The sequence below is a fragment of the Lampetra planeri genome, chromosome 20, assembly GCF_965212315.1.
Source record: "Lampetra planeri chromosome 20, kcLamPlan1.2.h2, whole genome shotgun sequence".
Taxonomy (NCBI): domain Eukaryota; kingdom Metazoa; phylum Chordata; class Hyperoartia; order Petromyzontiformes; family Petromyzontidae; genus Lampetra; species Lampetra planeri.
The window spans coordinates 2477211-2499425 of NC_136126.1; the positions used below are offsets into that span (position 1 = coordinate 2477211).

At 49.4% G+C, this 22215-nt stretch overlaps 1 protein-coding gene across 1 annotated transcript in view; it reads right to left on the reverse strand.

Moving 5' to 3' along the window:
• Positions 1-2493: 2493 nt before the first annotated feature.
• The window catches only part of ADGRD2 (adhesion G protein-coupled receptor D2), a 79696-nt gene continuing 59974 nt past the window's right edge, over positions 2494-22215 (reverse strand). Inside the window, exon 25 of the mRNA XM_078603670.1 lies at positions 2494-3162. Within this exon, the coding sequence (XP_078459796.1) occupies positions 2965-3162 (198 nt within the window). The 3' untranslated portion in view covers positions 2494-2964. The remainder of the gene's footprint in view (positions 3163-22215) is intronic.

A 22215-nucleotide genomic window follows, 5' to 3' on the forward strand; every position in this document is an offset into this window, starting at 1 on the left:
GATGGCAAAAGCTGCTGCTACGTTTTGGCCCCTGTCACCAACATGTTGGTGTTGATGGGGCCACGGTGGTGAGATGTTAACTACCTTGCCTGGTATACAGGAGGTCGTGGGTTCGATTCCCACTCTGACGCGTGGATATTTGGAGTTTGCGTGTTCTCTCCCGGTGGTCGCGTGGATTTTGCTCCGGATCCTCTGACATTTTTCCCAAGCGTTTCGAGTCTAGTATTTGGCTGCTATAAATTTCCACACGACGATAATCCACTTCGTTGAGCGATCATTTGTGCCCATGTCACTTCTAAAAAAGAGCTATACAGCTTAGTGGGCCTTACCTGGTAAAGTAAAAAGAGTAGATTATCGTACAATATCGTCATCATTTTCAAGCTGTATATACCGGCGTCCATGCATGGCTCATCTCGAAACGTCGCTATGGAATTTGAAAGCCGCCCAGTTTTCCCACGGAGGCCTGGCGCGGGGAAGCCAGAACCGGCGCTTCCAACAGCGGCAATTGCCCGCGTTCTGTGGTTCTACATTGGAATGTTTGGCCGCCAACCCCGTTAATGAGTGTTTACACTCGTTGGTACAGAGCCTCAAACGGTGTTGCAGCCCTGGAGGGTTTAGGAAAAGGGTTTTGTTTTCATGAGGTTTTGTCAAGCCCCATGCAATGAATACCCCAGCAGCCAGTCTCCCATTAATTAGCCTCTGGAATAGAAGAAAAATAACCCCACGGCCGTCCAGCGAGCCGCCTTGCCGTGTGTGAAAGGGAATATGTCACGGGCGAGCAAAAACAATTTTAATTTACGTTTATGCACGCGCCTCCGCGAGTCTGGAGGTGCGCGCTTGGGACGGCGACTCCAAAAAACAAGGAATTTTTTCCCCAAGGCCAAGTTGGTGATAATTGTGCACGCGAAGAGATGTGGGGGTTGAAGGGGAGGGGGAAACGATGGAGACTTGGAGACTGAAACAGGATGGTGCGGAGGGCAGCGGTGGCCAGTCCCTCCAGTGTGGAAGTCCGAAAAACTCTGCGTCAGGTTGTTTTACTTATCAGGCAGCACGTGCAGATAGTGTCATGGTGTTACTGCTACTACTACGTGGGTTGTAGGAGATTGCGATCCTTCGCTCGCTCTCTCGCTCTCTCTCTGCGTTGTCGAGTTGTCCATTCAGTTGCCGAAGAAGCTCCCGACGGTTGGCATTGCGCCAAGCTACACAACGGTGGGCGGTGCAATCCGGCAGCACGCACACGTGGAGTTCGCCGTGTAAATTGGAAGGCGACATCCGTGGCTTTGTCGTGGCTTCCTCCACGCGGTACAGACAACGGCTTCCCAAGAGAACCAGGCATGCCCATTACCGATACATTTTGGTGGGAAGTCGGCGCTGGCGGTTTTATGGACAGGATAACATCTGCCAGAGGAATGTTGAGTTTTCCAATACTGGCTCGGGACAGCTAACAGAAGTGAACACGAGCAAATTATCACTTTCATTTGGAGAAAACCTCAACTTTTATCTTGGTACGTGTTGCATTCCAACGCATTCCAATTAACCATCTGCACCTCTTGGCCCATGCCACTGGAATCTGGGCTGAAAAAACAAACTCCCGACCTGCAAATGCTTCATTTGCGTTGAGTTTTGATGAAAATGGGCCAATGGACTCCATCGCCAGGAATGGGGCCAATCCGTGACCTGGCCGGGTGGCTCAAGGGTCGAGTATTGAGCTGGCACCGCTGAGATCCTGGGTTCAAATCCAAGTCGCCACTCGAGATTACGGTGACAAAACAACTCAACACGTTCGTCGTTGGCAGCGCGTGGTCTGCAACGGATGAATATGATGGGCGACGTATGAGGGGCTATCGCCCTTCTTCGTAGCAATGGAATGACGCGATTATATTCGGCGCTCGCCACGTGCAGCAGGCTCATGGATTCAGCATGGTCACTAACGACCGCAAAAAAAATGAAAATACCACGCATTTGGTTTTTCACCGAATTTGTCCTAAATGGTCGGTTTGTTCGACGCGCGCCGAAAACGTAACTAGTTGCAGGACATCACGAGGTTCATCTCGTGGAGGGGGAGGGGTAATAAATAAAAAGTAAGTTGATTGAAGTGACTTCGGAAGCAACTGCGCGTTGCCATCGCTCAAGGATTGGTCTCCGACACGTGGTGATGCACTGCTAAGATTGCGAGAGCTCCCGACGGCGACGTCGCCATCCCTACGGCGTGACACCAGTGAGCACAATTGTCAATACATTTGGGGAAGAGATGAAAAAAAGCCACGATCGCAATTAAAACAAAGCGAGAAAACAATGTGTGTGCGCGCGCGCGGATTACATGACGCCTGCCAACGCGCGATTGTCTTCAGTCGAGAATGAATCGGCGGTACGGAAGGCGACGGACAGGTCGGCGTTTGGGCAAAAATGCATTTGGCTAATTTTCAAAATGTTACTTTTTACGCTGGCTTGTGTCTCACAGTTTTTCGGAAACACTTTGATCAAAGTGGCCAGTTTTCAACAACAGGGTGTTTAATAGCAACACAACTCTATGCTACAGGTCGGTTCATATTGGTTCATGTTCACGAGCGTTACAATGGTCCCAGCGCCCTCCCCGTGCCCCCATCACGGACGGACAGACAGACAGAGCTAATGGACAAACACTTTCAACCTTAGTTGGAAGGCATGAAAAACACAACGGCATATTTTCGCCCGGGCGCTCGTGGTCATTTCGTCAAGACAAGGATTTGCATTTCGAGGGGGGCTCGCTGAAATGCCTCAGCATCCCATCGCGCCTGACACATCCCATCTCCCCTCAACAACAATTGCAGCGCACCGCTACGGTCCCGGGGCCCTCCCAGTGGCAGCCGTCTCAGCGCGCGGCACGACACGTGAGTGTGGAAAGTCCGAGACGGTCGTTTGCCGTCGCCCATAAAAGCCGAGCCATCGCTCTGCCGCTGCCCGATGACAGCGTAGAAGAGCTCCTCACTCAAGGAAGGTGCTGCTGCTGCTGCTGCAGCGGAGGCCGGCGTCGTCGGCGGCGGGCGATGAGGAGGAGGCGGGAGATGAGGAGGAGGGTGATGAGGAGGAGGATGAGGAGGAGGAGGGCACCCAGTCGCGGTCTGAGGGCACGTGCAGGCTGCAGCAGGGACCCAGCACGCCGGGCAGAACAGCCTCACACACCTGCAAAGTACACGTGTGCACGCGTGGTGTGTGCGTGTACGTATGAGTGTAAAAAACATTGAAAATGTAAAAGAAACAGATGGAAGTGCAGGGAGACAACAGAAATATTGAAAGGTCTCATTCATGTATTAGAAGGCAACACTCACCCGCATGGCATGTGTAGAGAGAATGGTGAAAAATTATTCTGCAAATGACCGCAATATGGAATATTTATCACAAAATCCATAATACAGGTTTTTTGGGTTCACCAAATATCGGCAGCGACCGCGTTTACACCGCCGTGTGTCAGGTCAGTGGCAGATCCAAGGAGGGAGGCGATGGAGTCGATAGCCCCCCCCCCCATCCCCACCCTCTTCAGACCCAGAGAATTTGTATTCTATTGATATTTATGAGAGAAAATAATTTGTTTGTATTCAACTAATGTAGGGCCCTATTTGATTAGTTTGGCATTTCAGGACCGTCGCCTCCCCACCCCCCTTCCTTGAGGCGTTTCTGCATTCGCCTCTCTCTCTGTGTGCGTGTGTCAGGTCCGTAGCATTCAGCGCGGAAAGATCCAGGCCTGTGTTAATATTCAGAGACCAGGCCTGCATACATTTTAAACAGAGCAATTTTAATGACATTATTTCATTGGCTGGTAAAGTGGTTGGCAGGCTGAGCTACAGTGCTCTGAACCCAGTGGCCAGAGTTCGATTCAATAAATGGCGAGCGATATCAGAACCGAACCAGCCCCACCTCGCTCCCACACCTTTGCCGACCTGCACTGACCAGCGTGGTGAAGTATGGTCAAGCTCCCCTAACCCTACCCCCCACCTCACATGTTCGACACTGCCTTCATCGGTTGGCGGATTTAGGGTGGCTGCAATTGATTGTTTTTATTATCTTGTTTTAAATGTATTACCCCCAATCACTTGTTGGATGTTTACATGTCTTGCATGAATGTGCCATATATTGGACGGCAAATCGTTTGAGAAATTCAGTTCGGACGCAATTAATGTGTTTTTAGTGTGTGACGAAAAATTATTTGGGGAAGTAGAGCCGCATTTCATGGATCCCGTCCAAATTGGTGGTTATAAACGGGATGCTGCTGTAACACCAGAGAATAAATCACAGTGCACACTCTGCTAGTAGCAACTGATGAAGTGAAACGCTTCTGTTTTGTTTCTAGGTAAGCCGTGTCACTTCTCCATCTTCTTAACTCAAAGAAAACCCAGCGAATGTTTTTTTTTCTAGATTTGAAGCTTTCGTGACTGCAAGGATTCATACTCTTAGGTTTTTTCGGTAAAGTCACGTAGGTAAAAAATAAAATTAAAAGTTAATAAAAGTAATATTGGAAATAAAATAAAATAATAAATCACGACATTTCGGAGGCAACACAAGTCTCCGTCATCAGGTGGGACCGTCACACCTTTTGTGTGCGAGCGATGCGAGACAATGAAATGTGGCGAAGGTAAATGTGCAGCCCTCTTGCATTTGCTTGATCACGCCACTGCTTCCAGAAGGGCCACCACTACAGGGAGCTCTAGGGAAAATATGTAGAGAGTAATTGGCCTACTCTTTGACGCTGGCCAGACGTCTTTGAACAGGTGAGAGTAGCCACACTTTGCCCCATCCACGCGCGATCTGCCGACCCACTCACTGCGGTGTACACGTTCACTGTAGACTGGTGCGTGACCTCTGGATTTCAAAATCCAGCGTCCTGACCATTACAGCACGCCAGCATCTCGAGACTTAATCTACGTAAACTGGTTTGTTCGCAGACGGCCGTCATTTGATATCACGTAATGAGCATTTAAGTGGTTCAATCATCTTAATATTGAGCGCTGGACGAATTGTCGCATCGCAGGACAGCCAGAGATGGCAACCGCTTGTGGGGGCCTTCATCCAGCAGTGGATTGATCATGGCCAATACCACGATGGATACGATGACGAAGGAGCACTTTTCCTGGACATCTGTGAAAAAGAGCTTCATAGCTCATCGAATTGCTCCAGTCGAGGTAAATATTCGAATTCTTCGTTAAAGCCACACCTAGCCCCCCATCCCCCCCCCACCCAACATCTTTGCCAGCAGTCCCCACCCCACCAACACCCACCGCAACCCTCGATTCCCAATGGACAAATACAGCAGCCGCCGTTCTTTGACTTTCAAGACTCTCAAGGCACCGGGGCGCTAATGAACAATCACCACGCTACGCGGCTGCCGCTTCCGCGGCACGGGGCAACGCGAGGGCACTCGTAGGGGAGACGCCGAGTGGCTCGGCCCGAGTGTTTGCACGCACGCGCGTTTTGCCGTGCCGTGCGTGCAGCGTTGGCCGGCTGGCTGGCGGCGCGGCGGTGAAGTTTGTCCTGAACGCACGTACGCGCGTTGAACTTCTTTCGCACCGTACGCAGCCAACCGCGCTAATCGGAGGTGCCGGTTGGAGGGGCAGGGAAGGGCGTTTGTGCCTCACGGCAAGGAGGGGCTGCTGGGTTCGATTCCCGACCCGGGGCGCTCTTTGTGTGTGGGGTTTGTATGTTCTCCCCTTGTCCTGCCTGGGTTTTATCCGGGATCTCTGGTCTTTTCCCATATGTAAAACAACAACAACAGCAACAAACCATGCAAGGTTTTTTTGGGCCAAAACTCCCAATGTTCCAAAATTACCAACAAATCGCTCACTTGGGATTACACAGCAGCAGCAACAACCCTTCTGACAAGAAGAGTCTTGAGACAATGGTAGTCATCGTAGTAACAATAATAACAATAACAAGGGGGGCAATCAATCCAGTGGCAGAGCAAGGTCGGTGGGCCATGTGCCCTGGCGCAAGGAGAGAAATGAGGCCTCATCGAAACTTCGTCGCTCGACACCTTAGGGCCCAACGCCTCCACTCATCAATGCAAGTCACCCAAGAGTTGACACTTGACCACACGCATCATGAGCTGTTCTTGTATCAACGAGACCTGTTCAACGTGGGCTCAGAACGAGTACCTACAACAGCACTATTTCATCGATTTTTTATTTTTAACTCATTTTATAGGATGAGTGGCAGAAATGGCAAGGTTAAGGTGGGTAGGTGGGCAGGGATGCCACTGACCACGCGGTGGTGGTCTCACGAGCTCAGGAAATTTGACAAATTATTTGGCACTACGTTGGCAGTGGTGTACAAGCACGAATAATAAAAAAAATCTATCTACACATTCGTCATTAGCACAGCGGCCTTAAGTATATGAGAGGTGACGTTTCGGCCAGTGGCCCTTCTTCAAAGCACGTACATTAATTTAGGACGGAAGTCTTTTTTCAAACTGCAATGCAGCCCAATGCATTAATTCCATAGGCCAAAGGAGAAACTGGTATCATCTGAGGTGGTGCCAACTGATGTCTACGTCTAATGAGAATGCATTACTTGATAACCTTACTGATTTCAAATGGTCATCGCGCAATCCACCGTTGTCTGGCCGCGTAAAGGAACTGAAACCACGAAACGTTACGGTCACCGCGGGCTCGTGCACTAATTGTCATCACGAAAAGTGAGTGGGCCAATCTCTAAAGCTAACGTTCCCGCTGAGCCGAAATGATCGAACAATTCCGTATCGGAGCAGACCGCGCTTGCCCGTCTACTCGCGCTGACAAATCTCCATCAAGTGCAGGGCTTGACTGATTGTGTCAGGTAAGAGTTATTTTTCTTGCCGCGGAGAAAACTGCCTTTAGTCTCGCTCACGCAAATAAACGAGGACCCTTGAGAATAATTGCTTGGCACGTTTCACATGAATTGGGGCATCAGCATAACACACAGATGGTGCAACGTAATAATGATAAGAATGATAGATACTTTTGACAGCCCCTTTGTCGATTCACTTTGACTGCTGGATAAGGGTCATGCTGTGTGAATTGTGCGGGTTGTTTGACCAAACTTCACCATCCTGGTCAGCGCTGCCCGGTTGCGATATCATTCGCCGCTCATGTTAGCGGTGGCTGGGGATTGGTTTACTCTTTCTTCTAAACGAAGTAAAGTGTTTGGTGCCGCTGTCGGAAAGCCTCACACGTGAGTCTCAAGACTCTTTTATATTTTTGTTTCAAGAGGGTCCTGCAAAGGTATCGCAGTCGGCGGCGATGAAAGCCACGTGTAATCCCCGTGCAGTAATTTGCGGGTGAACATTTAGTGTTAATTTCCAGCACGCCGCCACTCCACCCCAAATGAACTCGACGTTGTTTTTTAATGCTTTTTTTTATTTTTGTTTGCAAGTGGCACACTGGCACCTGGGCCGTTTCGCACGCACCCACGCCATGCGCGCGGGTGCGATCGACGACTCGAGCGAGCTGCGACCGCTCGTCGTTGGCGGCGCCAGCTCTGTACAGGCAGCAGGAGATCGGTGTCAGCTCGCGGAGCGAGACAGCGCATCGACCGGCGTGTAGGTTCTCGCGGTTGTGGGCTTGTTAAAGCTCTCCGGTGTGTTTTGTTGTTGTTGTTGTTTGTTCGGGCTTCTACCGCGTGTTATGTTTCGCCCCACCTCCTCTGAGCTTGTAAGAAGCTCGGAGGAGAGGGCGCGAAACGTCGGACGCCGGACCAAAAAACACGTGCCTACAACCCGATACCACGTCGGAGAGCCGTGCTTCGATCCATCGATTCTTTATTACGTGCGTCGAACTGCGTATGTATGGATCGATATCTTCATGCATGTTGCATGTAATGGGTTCACATGATCCCCCCCCCCTCAGCCACTAGAGGCCGCTACATCGAGAACGCTCATTAAATCACTGGAGGAGTGAAATGGCATGCCCCTCATGTATACTACCCGTGTGTTTATGTTAAATAATAAATATTAGCAAACAGCCCTTTGTCTATCCACTGCTGGACGAAGGGCTCTCCTTCCCGTCTCCATCATGGGAGTCGTTTGACCATTCTTCACTACGCCGGTTGGGGAAGGGTTGGTAAAAGTTGGGTAGAGGTACAGCACCAGCTCAGATATATCTCACCGAGTCGACACTGATGTTAGCCGTGGCTGGGAGTCGAACCCAGGTCGCCGGGTTCATAGCACAGCGCGCTAACCAGTGAGCCACCACTCTTGCTCCACCTTATCACATCTCTGGATTCCTCCACTCGTAGGTGGCTGGATTTTTTTTTTGGCCAGAAGCACGCCGTTTGGAAAGTTACTTGTTCGGCTAAAAATAGGCCTATCGACGACTCTCTCGCGAGGTTATAAATAAAGGGCGCGAGCAAATAAAGAATATAAGTTAATGAATGAATACATCAAACAACGATCTCACCACATGTTGTGTCTGCAAGTGGTGGGGCGTTAACTGTCAGTGGGGCGGGGGGGGGGCAATATGGAGCCTAGAATTGGAACATTTTTCCATAACTGCCCTCGGACCCCAGATTCACCCACCCAGGCAAACATTGCCTCAGTCTGTCTTCATCTCAAGGCGTTTAAACAATCATAGTTGACACTTAGAATCCCACCAAAAATCTTGTTGTCTCTCGCGTCTGAGTTTGCGCACCCTTAACTAACTCGTAAACGCGCTGCCGATGTAGATTGTCCCTTAAACAAGCATCCAAGCCGCCCAAGCTTGACATATTTAGCATTTTTAGATAACAAAAAAAACACACAAGCCTGGCTCCATAAAAAAAAGGAGTGGAACAGCCAGACTATTGTTGTGTTTTTTGGGCTCGGTATTTACCAACGCCGGCGTTTCTCGAGAGTGAGGCTCGTGCGAGCCGCGCGCGTTACCGCTGATGATGACTTCGTGTTTGGCGTCGACGTTAAAAAAAACGCAAGCGAGAGAGTTAATAGTTACAAGCTGCTCCGCAGTTTGACTTTGTAATAAATTCTTTGGCCCTATGTATTTTTGGCTGTGTAGGTCAAACAAGCGACTCAAGTTGGCTAACACGATGTAGAGCATTTATTGCATTTATCGAATTCTCGTTTTGCACCTACTGGGTCGATCGGCAGGTCACTTGCGGTACACTTATTCACAAGGCCACGTGACCAGCGTGGACCATATTTAATAGGTCCTCCTAGAGGGGTTTTTGTTGAGCTAAACCAAAGTGGAGGCCCTTCTACCAGCGGTTGCGTCAGCAAGCTATTGCAGGGCTGCACATTTACCACCCACGCACTGAAGCTGGTTAAATGTATGTTGAACTTCTTTCGCACTGTACGTAGCTAACCATGCTAGTTGGAGGTGCGGGTGGACAACAGACTAAACACAAAAAGCAGATACATAGATGGTTTAATCTATAATAGATGGTTTAATCTATAAACGATGGTTTCATCTATAATAGATGGTTTAATCTATAAACGATGGTTTCATCTATAATAGATGGTTTAATCGAAGGCGACGCCTCGGTATTTTTTTATTTTCAATAAAAAATCACAACTTGGCCTGAGCAGGCCATTGCGGCCTTCATGTGGTCAGGATAATAATTTGCAGTATTATCTGCAAATACATTCGTGAGTCGGCGAATCACGAATTAACTTCAGATTCATAGTCTTTAATCCTAGAGCAATCCGACGAACTACGAAGTTATTTTTGCAGAGATTGAATGTGCTGGCTTAAAGTGGCCATGTTGGCCTCATGCGGCCAGCAATAATTTCAATCGGCCCTGTGAACGCTGAGGGCAGTAGTGCAACGTTGTCTCTTGTGCACGTCACAGTCGGCCACTCAACAGTGAACGCACACGTTGGCCTGAAACAGAGGGCCATCGCGGGCCACGTGGGCCACGTGCGGCCACGTGCGGCCAGCATTTTGTTTTTGGTGCAAAGCCAGGAGGCCCATGGCGCACACCGACGGTGTCCGCGAAACGTCTCGCTCGCACGTCTACGGACATCGCCGTCTCAAGAGGAGAGTTACCATGCTTACACTGGTCAACAAAAATTAAATTTATTTTTTCTGGCCTGGACTTTTGCAGCTGTTCTAGACTAATTTCTGGGTGCTGATTCCAAATCTGATCTCAGATTTGCTCTATCACATCTCATTTTTATGCTATCGGCATACCCCATTTTCATTAATTTTACCCGAAATTAACCCTGTCACTTATGATTGCAAGTTGTTGCGAGTCAGTGACTGCTTTAGTGTTAAAATATGGTGCTGTATTTTTAGGATAGTGTGTTTATAATATAATTTTATGTAGATATCCACATTTATTTAATATTTTTCTTCTGCAGTTTTGATTGAAAATGCAATATTTGATATCTCAAAAACCTGATGTGATCGACAAAAACTGATGCCAGATTTGAAATCAGCACCCCAAAATTACCTTCAAACCGTTGGAATACCTTATGCCAGAAAAAGTGCGTTGACCGGTGTTATTAGTTATGTGCCCCCAAGCTACGGCGGGATATTCGAAACAAAGAGTGGACTGTATCCTGTAAGAGAAAGACACGTCCCGTGTAAACTCTCCCTGGGGATTGGGGGGTGGGGAGGCGGCCGATGCCCAACTGGCGGGAAAAGACAAATACATCGTGGTGCTTGTTTTGGTGTCCTGAAGTATTTTTTGTTTTATTTCACCTTTACTTAACCAGGTGACAAAAAACCGTTGAGGTTAAACACCTCTTTTGCGTGGGGGACCTGGTAATAAGTCAGCAAAAATAAATCACCACACGCACACATACACACACATACATGCACACAAACATACATACACACACATACACACACATACATACACACACACACATACACACACATACACACATATACACACACATACATACACACTCTCTGATACACAACATGAAACACGTGCCTGGCTCACGCAGACACACAGATACAACACGAACACAAGACACACCGATACGCAACATGAAACACGTGCCTCACTCGTGCTCCGTTGACTGCAGGCGTGGGACACGTGGTGTAAGTCCGTTTATTTTCGCCTCAGCCAGGATGAGAACGCTAGAGGCCAGGATGAGTCTCGTGCACAACGGCGACTTGCGGAATTAGCCTGCCAGTAGGGGGCGATGATCGCCGCCGTGTGTGCGATCCTAATTGAGTCACGTGCCAATCTCTCTAAGACTGACAAATTTGGACCGCGACGCTAGCACACACAGTGGCCTATGACGTCGGGGGATCTTTAAACTCCACCGTGAAGGAGACATTTCGTCGTATTGTCGCGAAGGCTCTTCGAGCCCGCAGTTGTTTCATCAGCAGGGCGGCCGCTGGATTCGAACCGTGACCCGTCTGCAACAAGCGGCGAACGCGCTACCGCTGGGCCACGTTACTAAGGTCACGTATCGTGACCTTAGTAACCTGGCGCGGGGGAGCGGGGTGGAGGGGATGGCGCATGGGCTGGTGGGAAGGAGGGGGGCAGGAACCAGTGGTCTTGATTGGGAGGCCACTCTACCAAAAATGTTGAGGACCACTGGGCTCATGATAGGCCCATTGAAGGTGTGGGAGGCCTGCAGCAATATGCCAAATGAAGCCCCCTTTGAGGCCCCCTTGGCTGTTAATGAGGCCCTCTTCACTACCCGTGGCCCCCATACCCTCCTCTGTATACCCCCCCCCCCTAGAACTATAAACTAGATATAAACTTGTTTTAAACCAGGTAAGGCCCACTGAGCTATGTAACTCTTTTTCAGAAGCAACCTGGCCACAAATGATGGCTCAACGAAGTGACTTATCACGTGGACACGTATAGCAAGCCAAATACTCTAAAACGGCGTGATGTTGATTCTCAATGTGAAGGGGGAAAAAAAACCCGGAGGGACCCGGAGATACATCCATGGAGTGAGAGACACAAAAAACTCCAAATATACAACAGGCGTCAGGGTCGGGATTGAAACCGACGACCTCCTGCATACGAGGCGAAGGATTTAACATCTCGCCACCGACGCAGAGCAGAGCTCATGCATGGGGCCATTTGCACAGTGCGCAATCTGTGGTCCAATAGCGCAGCGAATGGAATGCCGAAAATTCGTGACGGCAGCTAGGGGGGGGGGGGGCAGGGTGGGATGGTGGCAGGGGGGGGGCTTTAAAGGGACGTTGAGCCGTCACGATATCGGGACAACGAACAAAGTCTGAAATAAGGTGGCTGTTTGTACAGCAGGTTACATGCATGTCGGCATGCTTGTGTAGAGAAAGATCCCCCCTCCTCCCCCACCATATAACCATAGACCGCTGGGGCGAGTGCTGTTAGCCGACACTATTATGGACACATTATTTGACGATACCGCGTGGCCAATGGTGCACAAGCGCATAGAACATCAAGCTCAGAGCATTTGTGTCAATACCACTGGACATCGTATGCTATGCAGAAGGGCCATTAGCCCCAAATGTCCCCTATTGTCAATATCTTTTTTTGGCGTTTAAGGCCACGGCTTTATTGACGAACGCGATGATTTGTTTTTTTTCTGCTCGGGACGGCGCGGCGTACGAAGTGGCAGTGTGGCCAGCACCGCGCTTGGCTCGCCGGTGCCTGGCCCAGTGCTGCACGCTCTGCGAGCCCTATGGATGCGTGCGGGGAGCCTGCCGATCTTGATTCCCTTTAACCGCATTGCAAAGTTCCGAGGAAAAATGCGTTAGAAGGAAATGTCAATGTTCACGAATTGGTGTGGTTGATTTTGCAAGGCGGGTGGTACGCCGATAAAAAGTTTGAAAAGCGGCAGCTTACCGCGTAAATCCGCAGGGTCGCAAAGTACGATGCTGATGTTTGCAACAAGGTAGTCTTTTAAGGCTGAGTCAACATAGGGGTAGCCCAGAACGATTTATAATACCAACGCACGAACCGCTAATCCACGGACGCGTTCACGCGCGTTTCATTTTGAAACGTCTCCCTCGCAAAGTGAAACTCGTTATCGCGACGAGTGTCCACCTGGTCAGACGTGAAGTCGAATTTTGCATCTCGATTGAGGATGTTGTGAGCTTTAGCAGTGGCGGTTGCTGCTGCTGCAGTAGCAGCAGCAAGATCAGCAGCCGTGTGCGCTTGTGAACAACACTCGGGGAGTGAATGCAAATCACCGGACAAAATGAAGAACACTGCGGTCAATAGACCTTCAACCGTACAACGCGGAAACGTTGACGATCACTCTTCTTCTTTTCCGAGCACTCAACGATTGCCTACTTCTTGAATTTATTCTGTTTCACTGCTGCAAAATAACTATCGCGGCCAGCGTCCAAAAATACGAATGCTAGTCACGGCTGGTTTTTTTGTGTTTTTGCGGGAACCTGCGAGAAAATATGAATTTAAATCGCGTGTGGATGGCAACTTGATTTCATACATATAATTGTTTTGACATATCACCGACGCGGTATCTGGTTGAACCGAGTGCTGTTCGGGACGATGCCCGGGCGGCACGACGCTTCGCGTATCGCGAAACGTCGAACAGCGCGCGGTACAAGCCGGCAGCGCACCAGAGAGCGATGCACCAAATTAGTTTTTCCATAGAACTACTGCGCATGGGGGTGGGTCAGGAGGTTAAATAGCCCCGACGTTCGAATCGAACGTTCGGTGCAATACTTGGATGATCTCTATTTAAAGCTTTCGTGACTGCAGAGATTCATGTTCTTAGTTCTTTCGGTAAAGTCACGTAGAAGGGAAGTAATAAAATAATAAAATAAAAATAATGAAAAGCTTTTCATCCAGACGCTGTCTCCTCGACAGACCTGGTCTTCACCTGAGGACGGCTGCTTGCGTTGTGGCCGAAACGTCGTGAGAATTATTTTATTATGTTTTATTTTTATTATTTAATTACTTCCCTTCTACGTGACTTTACCGAAAGAACCAAGAAGTTGGATGATGTCGTCAAGGAGCATCAAGCATCACGCGAACTCCGGCCGCCTTCCTCGCAGCGGACAAAGACGACGGTCACCGCACCACGTGGCGCTTTCAGACGCGCTTCCGTGCGGCCGTCTGGAACGCTCTTCCTCCCGATATTCGGAAGCCGGAGGGAGCTGTGCATTTTTGAATCATCATCTAGATTGAAAACTAATTTCTTTAGAACTGCTTTTTGTCTTTAGTTTGATGTCATTTCCCCCACACCTCCGACGAGCACGGTCGGCTAGGTAGCGGTGCGAAAGAAGTTCAACGTGCACACACACGCACACAACCGTTATAACCCCACGCAGTCGCCAGATTCTCTGCCGTCTCGCGTCGCCGCGGAGCTCGCGTCGGGGCGAGGAATAGGACGTCGCCCCTCCCCCACCGGCGAGCGCACGGCACCGCATCCAGTTACCTTTCTTTGCACGCAGACGTGAAACTTGTCACGCGTGCGCGTCTGCAAACAAAGTACAAAAGCGTCCCCGTTCCGCACACGCGTGTTGGGTGAAAACGAGAGCCGCGCTGTGCGTGTGGCCTGGTTTTTGCATTCGTATGTCTAAGGCTCGAGTAGCTGGCCAGAGGTTGTTTTCTGAGTGTGTGTGTTTTTGTGTTGATGTGCGACACCCGTCTGCGCGTAGCGTTGTTGTGCGGGTTGGTAAGGGCCCCCTGGTGTAAGGAGTGAAATGGGGCCAAACTATTGTCCGATTCACGACCTCTCCGCGCCCCCCCCCCACTGCACCCCCACCTCCTCGTCCCCTTCGAGGTAGCCCGGTGCCCTGGGCCACGTGTCCCTGTTGGCACCGGCGCAATTGCACCGCCTACACACGCGACATCCGGCGCAACTTATAAACGTGCGTTTAGAGTATGTGGCTGCTGCTGCTGCTGCTATACATTTGCACACGACGATAAGCCATTTCGTTGAGCTATCATTTGTGGCCAGGTCGCTTCTGAGAATGACAATTATTCCACGTGACTTTCCAAAGCCCTGCCTCGCAATTACACTCCGCACCCTACTTCGCCTCCCGTTGGCTGGAAGCCCGTTTGCCCACGAGCCTTTCCCCGTTCAGCCGTTGCCGTCGAACGAAAAGACAAAAAAGACAACAACAAAAAAACCCACGCACGCCCTGTACACAAAGTCCATTTGCCACGTGGAGCGACGGTGGCAGTTTAGCGACGATGCATTACACGCAGCGGTTAAGAGCGATACCTCGAAAATACGACGCACATGCATCGTACCGCGTGGGCAATAATACGGCACACGTGATCCTTACAGCCCACTAGAGGTGCCCAGATTCCACGCGTGCGCACACGTGCAGGCCAATTTGTCAATCCGCCGCTAGATGAGAGAGCCCCCCCCCAACGCCTTGCAGGCACTGAGGGTTTGTTTGACCACACTTCACCACGCTGGTCAGCGCCGGTTGGTGAAGGCGAGGTGAGTACAGAAGAACAATGGATTGTGCTGCCCTGACCTATCTTGCCCACAGTGCCGACTGCACCTGTCTTACGCGTGGTGGTCGGCCATCCAGGCTCTATCCAGGCTAAAGCCTGCTTAGCTTCCGAGGGCTAAAGAGGGATCCGGCGGGTTCCAGGTGATTTGGTGATAGGCACGCACATTCAATGCAGTACAATACGACACAACAAACACAGTCAATGCATAGGCATATTCAGTCGAAACAATACAACGCATTCAATACCTCGGCACATTCATGACAACATATACAACACATCGAATACACAGGCACATTTCATATATAGGCACATTCAATACAACACACTGAATACATAGGCACATTGAATACAAAGGCACATTCAACACGTAACAAAACATTGAATACACAGGCACATTTCATATATAGGCACATTCCATACATTGAATACGTAGGAACATTCAATGCATACACACATTGAACACAACACAATCAGTGCAACACAATCTGCATTTACGTAGCATCAACATGCAAACAACATCTCGAGACGCTGCAAAATGTGGTGGTGACACTTGCATCATCATTGGGAAGATTGTGTATCCAAATTATATGTTTTTGAGAAGCTGGTACCGGATATGAAAACAAACATCTGTATGAACACGACTGAACATGTTATTCTTACAGCTCAAGAAGCAGCAAGCGGGCGATGGCGCGAAGCAGACTGAAGCCACAGCAATAGCAACAAAAAAACCCATGGAATCTTGATCCGAATCCTCGCCGTGGAATGTGAACAATCATTAAAGTGCAGGTGTGGGGGCGGAAGGTGAGTGGGAGGGGGGCGATTTCAGCGACCATCCGTGGTGCTGAGAAAGCTCTCCGACAGGATCGTCCATCGGGGGGGGGGGGGGGGTACGGGGGCCCGGGGCAACCCCCCACTGTGTGGGCCCCTCCAAGGCCTTCTAAACTAAACCGGAAGTATCTGGCACTGTGACGTCGAAGCGCCGCCCCATACCCCCACCACCCCCCAAAGCGCGGGGCCCAGGACGGTCGCCCCCAATTAGTCGTGTACCCGAGGGTACGGCCCTGCTTTTGGCAGAGTTAGATTTTGAGCGATTTGTAGTTTGTGCACGGGGGGGAGGGGGGGTCGGGGGGGGGTGTTACCTGTCGCTTTGTAAGATGTAAGCTGCACAGCCTAAGAAGCAAAAAAATAAAAGAAAAAGAAACAAAAAAAGGAGAAAAATAATTAATTACAGCGGATGGAGGAAGCGGCGTGCAAACACACAAACAGACAGACACACATACACACACACATACACAGAGACACACACAGAGACACACACAGACACACACACAAAAATGATCGTAAACAATGAGGGCAAATTAGAAACGCGACAGACATCTGCGCAGCAAAACAATGGGCCAGCAATGCGGGGATATGAACACCCCTGTACGCACGTGGGCATGCTGTGTGTACGTGGGCATGCTGTGTGTACGTGGGCATGCTGTGTGTACGTGGGCATGCTGTGTGTACGTGGGCATGCTGTGTGTACGTGGGCATGCTGTGTGTACGTGGGGGTGCTGTGTGTATGTGGGGATGCTGCCCTGTCGGCGCAATGGATAGCACCGTTGGATCTGCAACCCAGGGGCCCACGGTTCGATATCACGTGTTTTTTTTTCAAGCGTTCCAACTGAGCAGTGTCGTATATGCGGGTACGCCAACAGTCGATCGGGCAGGTCAAACCCATGGGTACTCCCACCTATCGTGCAAGATATCTGGCCAGGGTGGAAGAGTAGGCCAAAAACCCCCTCTCTGGAGGAGGAAGTTTCTTTCGAGCTGCCTCTTCTCTCGAGAAGGCGTTTCTGCCAGAAAATAGGTGAGCAAGAAAACTGCAGGGCTGCACCTTTGCCTTTTTTCTGTTGTCGTTACACCACCTATATACATGGCGCGTCATCTCTTATCACGGACGGAGACGTGTGGGTGGCGGCCCACGTGTGCGCGTGTGTGGTTTCTTTTTTTTCCAGGGATTAGCGGCCTGTCCCACGGACCCGCTGGCTTTGCCGGCCCCATCGCTAATGAAGGGATTGGTGCGGCAGCGCGTACGGCGGCTACCCCCGTTGGGGGGGGGGGCGGGGTGGAGCGGTGGATCGGTCACACGGCGGCTACGACGGCGAACCTCGCATCTGGCGCGGAGCTTTCGCCCGTGGGGTGCAAAGTGCGTGGATGGCGGACGCGCGAGATGGGTGCAGGAACGTGGCGCGGCCACAGCAAACAAACGACACACCGAGAGACACACACACAACACGCACACAACTGCCAATGGTCACGTGGTACATGCCACGCAGGTAAATGGGTGGGTTTTTGTTTTCGCCACTGCGCTGAGTAATTTGGATAATGAAACTCTCACGGGCAAGTGATACGAAAGGTTTACGCGCTCCAGGATGAGGTTTTTACGCGAGATTTTTTTCACATTTTTTGGGACTAAATTTTTTTTGCCACTTTGTTTATGCGCCAAATGCCATTATTTTAAATGTGAAAAGTTTTATTTTCAACATGCAGGAAAAACACAAAAGTGATGTCACAGCACATTTTTGGATCGTTCAAAAATGTCTATCGTGGTTCAAAATTTACGGATTTTTTTCAATCATTCTAAAAAAAAAGAATCTGTACTATGCACTCATTGGATGCCTTGCAAACGTTCGTGGTTCCAACCCAGCGGCCACCCTGGTTAATACCGTGGGTGTATTAACCACGCTGTCAGGGCGAACGTTGTAAACATCCTAGCGATGTAATTTCAAAAAGGATGCCACAGATCCCGCCCCAAATGTTGCACGTTTGACGATTTTGCGTACTCACAAATCACTTAATTGGGCAAAAATCACACAGCAACAACGTACCCGCCATGCTAGCAGACTCCACTCGTCTGTGCAACAGGGCGTCTCGAGCTGCCACCTTTGGTTCAACAAATGAACTCGATAGCCGTGACAGCCTCGAGCTAGCAGAAGGGCACGTAAACCAAACGGCACTTTTTGGTTTTCTCCTAGCCGTGGGCTTCTGCAAACGCAGTTCTTCCGTCCCTCGCGATGGGGTGGCGGCAGTCGAAGGGAAGCATCGGGGTAACTGGGGGTGGGGGGCATTAGGGTGAGGGGCAGTGGCGGGGGTAGATTTCCCTTGGGGGTTGAGGATGGCAGCTGTCTCACCTTCTCCCATGGCACTACGCGGGACATGCCCCCCCCCCCCTCCCCACGCCGCCACCTCCTGCCCTGCGTGGCTGCCTCCAAGTTTACTAACATTGTTAAGAATACAGAAGCTCGCGACGCTAACCAGAAGCAGCACACGGACGAACTGGAGTTGGCTGATGACGGACGGCCGGCAGGCGTGCGTCTAAGTATTTCTGTCCCACGCAAGCAAAAACAAAACAGAGAGGCCATGAAGGAGCTATACCCCTTGCGCAAATCTCAATGGATGTCGAGCGAGAGACAACATTACGATGGGAATCTTCCGCGGGTTTAGAAACGCGTGCCACGCTTACCCCCCCACCCACCCCGTGCCTTTGGTGGCATTTCCCCCTGCAAGTGTTGTGCCGCGTGTGCGTACGTGCACAGCCTCGTTTTGTCAATCCACTGCTTGGATGGAAGGGCTCCTTCCCGCAGCATGTGGTCGGTTTTAACAGTCGATTCCCTTTTCAACACTGCGGTGAATGATAGCGGCCTCTAGTGGCTGAAACGATCCCGTTTGTCAATCAACGACTGGACGAGGTCGTCCTCACACCTGGCGGCTCTTGGGGGTTGTTTGGCCGTACACGACCACGCTGCTCAGCAAGGGCTGGTCAAGGCATGAAGCCGCACTGTCCTCTGCTGGCCACAAGGTAGCCCCCATAGCCTATAACAACCTGTTGTATGCATGGCGGTCAGCCGTCTAAGCACAATCCATTATAGAGGGGCTCTCTAGAACGCCTTCTAGTGGTGGCCCTTCTGCCAGCAGTCGCAGTAAGCAAGCAGTTGCAGAACTGCACCTTTGCCTTTAACTTTTACATGACAATAACAACAATGGCTATTGTAAAAGTGATGGAAAAATCGGCTATTGCTCAGTGGCCAATGCTTAGTGACCGTGGACAGGTGGTGCTTCCCAGTCGATTTTAACTGGAATGAGAAACAGCAGAGAGACTCTGCTGTCTCTCTGCTGTCTCTCAATGCTGCTCAACGGACCAACAAAGATATCGTTGATTGCCATTCCGAAGAAAAGTAAAACAAAATAGCAAAACTTCCCACTTTCAATATTTTTAACAAGCCTCCGTAAAACGGAACGCAGCGAAAAACAAAAAACGCCACGTGCTGAAACAAAAATGGCCGCCCTCTGCTCACCTATAAACAAAAGCCACCAGCTCATTGTCGCTGTTTTAGCAGAGCTCCCGCTGGCAATGTTGGTAGGACACGTGGTGTGCACAAGCACTACGTTATCTCGCTTTCTTGAGTTTTGTTTGGGCTTGGGTGAAACCCGTGAAAGATTGAACGGCAAACAGAGATCGAGACTCGTTAACCACAGACAGACAAGCAAGCCATTAAAGGCTCAGAGCCAGCTGATGCCATAATAAATCCATTTTACATTATTGTGGGCCGAGTTTATTAGGGCCGTCTGATGCAGGGTTGACTCAGAATCCATGTCAAGGATGTTTGCTCCCGAGTTAAACGTTGCTGCAGGGGCAGCTTCGCTCAGACGCTCGTGCCCACCATTTGTGCTCCCTGCAGAACCATGGGTAGATGTATCCATCAATGACATCAGACGAGTGAGCAGGCACAGGCCGCTAGAAGGGATGACAGACGATGGTCAATAATAATAACGGAGTGGCGGTCGAGCAGTGGGAAGCTTCCAAGAGGAAGTCTATTGAAGAGATGGAGCGATGAATTCAGTTCGTGTGCAGGTGCTGGGCGGATTCTTGCATCAAAGGAATGGTGAGAGGTGGTGGTGGTGGCCTGGGGAGGCCTTCATCCAGCAGTGGATTAACCATGGGTGATGATGATTATAATTTCCAGTGCTTTGTCAATCAACGCCTGGATGTTTCTATTCAAGAACCTTCATACTGCCAAAGTGCAGACTGAAAACGTTACTCTTTTGTGTATACAACTAACATTTCTCCACTCATGAACCTCAAACTATATTTGTGTGCTGTGTCGGTCATCAGCTGTTTGTTTAAACACATGTCACCATGCAGGTCAGCAAGGGTTGGTGATAAGTGGAGGGGGCACAGGAATTGTTCCGATATCACTCGCCGCTGATTTATCCATGGCCGGGAATTGGACTCGGGCCGCCGGGATGAGAACCTTTCAGAATCAGAATTGTATTAATCCTGGAGAAATTCGATGAGCTAATAAGCTCTTTTTCACAGATGGCCAGTAGTCACAGATGTCCAATAGCGCGGATTATGGTGCGGTGCATGAACGACAGCCCCGTCGCTTGAAAATGTTCTTAAATTTGTCACCCGCGAAATATTTTTAAACCGTACATTTATGCGGGCAGATTCTGTTTTTGTGTGGAAGAATTTGAGGCCCGAAAATGTTGTGAGGAATTTTGTTATCCATACATTTTGTGAAATACGCTAAAACACGTTACCTAAGTCACAAGCGGTCGATTTCATTTAAGGTCAGGCTCATAGGCGATGCATTTATCTACAAGGTTCATGGGCTGCAAACGATAACGCGTTATTCCGCGCTTGTTTTTATGTCCCAAGCTGTTATGCAGCAATGTGTGTTGCGGTGGAAGAAAAATAGGTTAGCCTTGGCTGATGCAAATTATTTTATGAACCAGCAATGTGCAACCACAAAATTTCAAAAACTGCAATTCATGGCCTATAAATTGCAAAGCAAAAAAAAAAAGAATTGACCGACAATTTCCCTTTGAAAACTGTTCACGTAATTATTCGAAAAACTAATGAAGGTTAAATAACGAAAGCGAGATAGAATACGTGGATTCTGAAATAGCCCAAAGAGCTCAACTGACCGCATGTGAAAGACAGTGCTGAGACATTACAAAGCTGACCCTACATCCTGTCTAGATTTGAAGCTTTCGCCACTGCAAGGATTCATACTCTTAGTTTTTTTTCGGTAAAGTCACGTAGGTAAAAACATTATTATGATAATATAATAATAAATGAAAATAACTAAATTAAATCACGACGTTTCGGAGGCAACACAAGCTTCCTTCATCGGGTGTGAAAAAGGCACAGCAAAATAACTGGTCTGTCGTCTCGACAGACCTGTTCTTCACCTGAGGACGGCTGCTTGCGTTGTAGCCGAAACGTCGTGAGAATTATTTTATTATGTTTTATTTTTATTATTTTATTATTTCCATTCTACGTGACTTTACCGAAAGAACCAAGAAGATGTAGTGAGAGTTATTTTTGATGGGACATTTATTGGCTCCTCCCCCTCCTCTTACCCTATATAACAAATGTCCCATCACAAATAACTCCCACTACAGTTATTTTGCCGTGCCTTTTTTTACACCTGATGAAGGAAGCGTGTGTTGCCTCCGAAACGTCGTGATTTAATTTAGTTATTTTCATCTATTATTATTATTTTATCATTATTTTTTTCCTACGTGACTTTACCGAAAAAAAACCCTAAGAGTATGAATCCAGTTTTCTCGGTTCTTTCGGTAAAGTCACGTAGAAGGGAAGTAATAAAATAATAAAAATAAAACATTATTATTTTATTACTTCCCTTCTACGTGACTTTACCGAAAGAACCAAGAAGATGAATCCCTGCAGTCACGAAAGCTTTAAATCGAAGTATGAATCCAGTCTCTTCGTCGAGCTATCATTTGTGATAGCCAGGTCGCGTCTGAAAAAGAGATATATACACGTGGTAGAATAAAAAAAAGTTTAGTTTAGTCTCGGTTAACAGC